Source organism: Asparagus officinalis, chromosome 6 (genome assembly GCF_001876935.1).
Source record: "Asparagus officinalis chromosome 6, Aspof.V1, whole genome shotgun sequence".
Classification (NCBI taxonomy): domain Eukaryota; kingdom Viridiplantae; phylum Streptophyta; class Magnoliopsida; order Asparagales; family Asparagaceae; genus Asparagus; species Asparagus officinalis.
In genome coordinates, this window is record NC_033799.1 from 52,676,562 (window position 1) to 52,678,404 (window position 1,843).

At 31.4% G+C, this 1,843-nt stretch overlaps 1 protein-coding gene across 1 annotated transcript in view; it reads left to right on the forward strand.

Moving 5' to 3' along the window:
* LOC109844495 (glutamine synthetase nodule isozyme-like) overlaps positions 7–1,843 on the forward strand; it is a 5,118-nt gene continuing 3,281 nt past the window's right edge. Inside the window, exons 1-5 of the mRNA XM_020413550.1 lie at positions 7–171; positions 962–1,001; positions 1,135–1,238; positions 1,341–1,393; positions 1,837–1,843. The exon at positions 1,837–1,843 is cut by the window's right edge and continues 108 nt beyond it. Coding sequence (XP_020269139.1) covers positions 98–171; positions 962–1,001; positions 1,135–1,238; positions 1,341–1,393; positions 1,837–1,843 — 278 coding nt within the window. The 5' untranslated portion in view covers positions 7–97. The remainder of the gene's footprint in view (positions 172–961; positions 1,002–1,134; positions 1,239–1,340; positions 1,394–1,836) is intronic.

Consider the following 1,843-nt stretch of genomic DNA (forward strand, 5'->3'; position numbering starts at 1 on the left):
AGCGCTTATATAAGATCCCCTCAATACCTCATTTGCTCCTTGCTCGTTCTCATTCTCCTTCTCCTCTTTAGATTCCATTTTGATTCATTCATTAGCAATGTCTCTCCTCTCAGATCTCATCAATCTCAATCTCTCCGAGTCCACCGAAAAGATCATTGCTGAATACATATGGTTCGATCAAATCCCTCCTCTCTTTTTTTACTGAATTTTCTGGGATCATTTGGTCAAAGTTTTGATCTTTAGCGATCATTTTGTCGATGTGTTGATGAAAGATTTGATTTTTATCGGGGTTCTTACTGATTTTTATGACATGATTATTGGTGAAAGATGTTGACTTATATCTTACAGTTTAGTTTTTTTTGGTTTATGAAATTATTCATTTTAATATTTTTCGTCTTTCTCCTCCTTTAGTCTGTGAGTGGTTTGGTTTAGGTTTTGGTTTTATGTGAAGTATTGAAAGATTTGATTTTCGCAGTTTGATTTATAGGAGATGGGTATGTTTAAAATTTTAATATAATATATTGTGAGCTAGACGTTAGAAAATTCACGACAATTTATCAAATTACTAGGTCATTATTAGGTGTTTTTATATTTAAGTACTGTCTTGGAGTTTATTTTGGATTTCAAGGCTGGATAGTATGTTTCTGACTCTAGTACTTGGTTTGTGTTCATGTGATGCTATTTTGGTTGTTTATAATTTATTACGTTTGATAACAGTGGATGTATATTTGGATCTCTTTAAATATTTTTTCCCCTCATTACTCATTTATAACTTTTTGGTGTTAATCTCCATTTTCCCTCTCGTGTCATGCTTCTAAATTTATTTATCTTTTCTTGTTTGGCTGTATCAGTAGGAAGAGATGTTTGCTCTGTTGTTTAATTACATTTTGGTATTAATTTCTCAGTAATAATGTTTTTTTAATCTATTTCTGAGCTTCATCTACTTTTTATTTTTCAACAGGATTGGAGGAAGTGGTATGGACATCCGAAGCAAAGCAAGGGTAAGATTCTTAATCCCATCATATTTTTTTTTTAAATTTCAGCTCTTACTGTTGTTTATTTTCTTTTTTTATTGATTTTCCCTTATTTTATTTAATTGTACGCTAAATATGCGATTAACTGTTAATTGAGCAGACCCTCTCCGGACCGGTTAGTGATCCTAGCAAGCTTCCTAAATGGAATTATGATGGTTCAAGCACAGGTCAAGCTCCAGGAGAGGACAGTGAAGTAATTTTGTAGTAAGTTAACTGATTGCTTTTTCCAGCAAATTTTTGTTTGCTTTGTGTATTTTAAAAATTTGCATTGATACCTATGTTTTGTATATTTACTTTTATGAATAGCCCGCAAGCAATATTCAAGGATCCATTTAGGAGGGGAAACAACATTCTAGTGAGTTATTTTTCTTCTCTTGTTGGCTACAATCAAAATTATATTTCAAGTTTTTGTGCTACATAGGTTTCGTTTAATAGTGGTGCTTGGGCTTTTAAATGTTATACATAGCTTCTATTTTTTTCTTATGCTTATAAGTTGACTCTCGTTGAAATAAAAAAAAAATTATTTATATATAGGTAACATAAATTATTAAACATAACTGGCATAGCAGATAAAACAATCAAAGCTGATAGTCAAGGGCGGTACCTAAAGATTGGTGAAATATTCTTGCTCAAATGCAGCGATTTTTTATTTTTGGCAGTGATCTCGAAATCTTGATGGTATATGATAGAATTCAGTCTTGTAAATATGATTCACAAAGTTTGTCAATTTTCACGATCAGTTTTATATTATTCACTCCTGAGCATTTTCGAGGAAAAAAATGATACAGTCAATGGTTTATAGATATTTC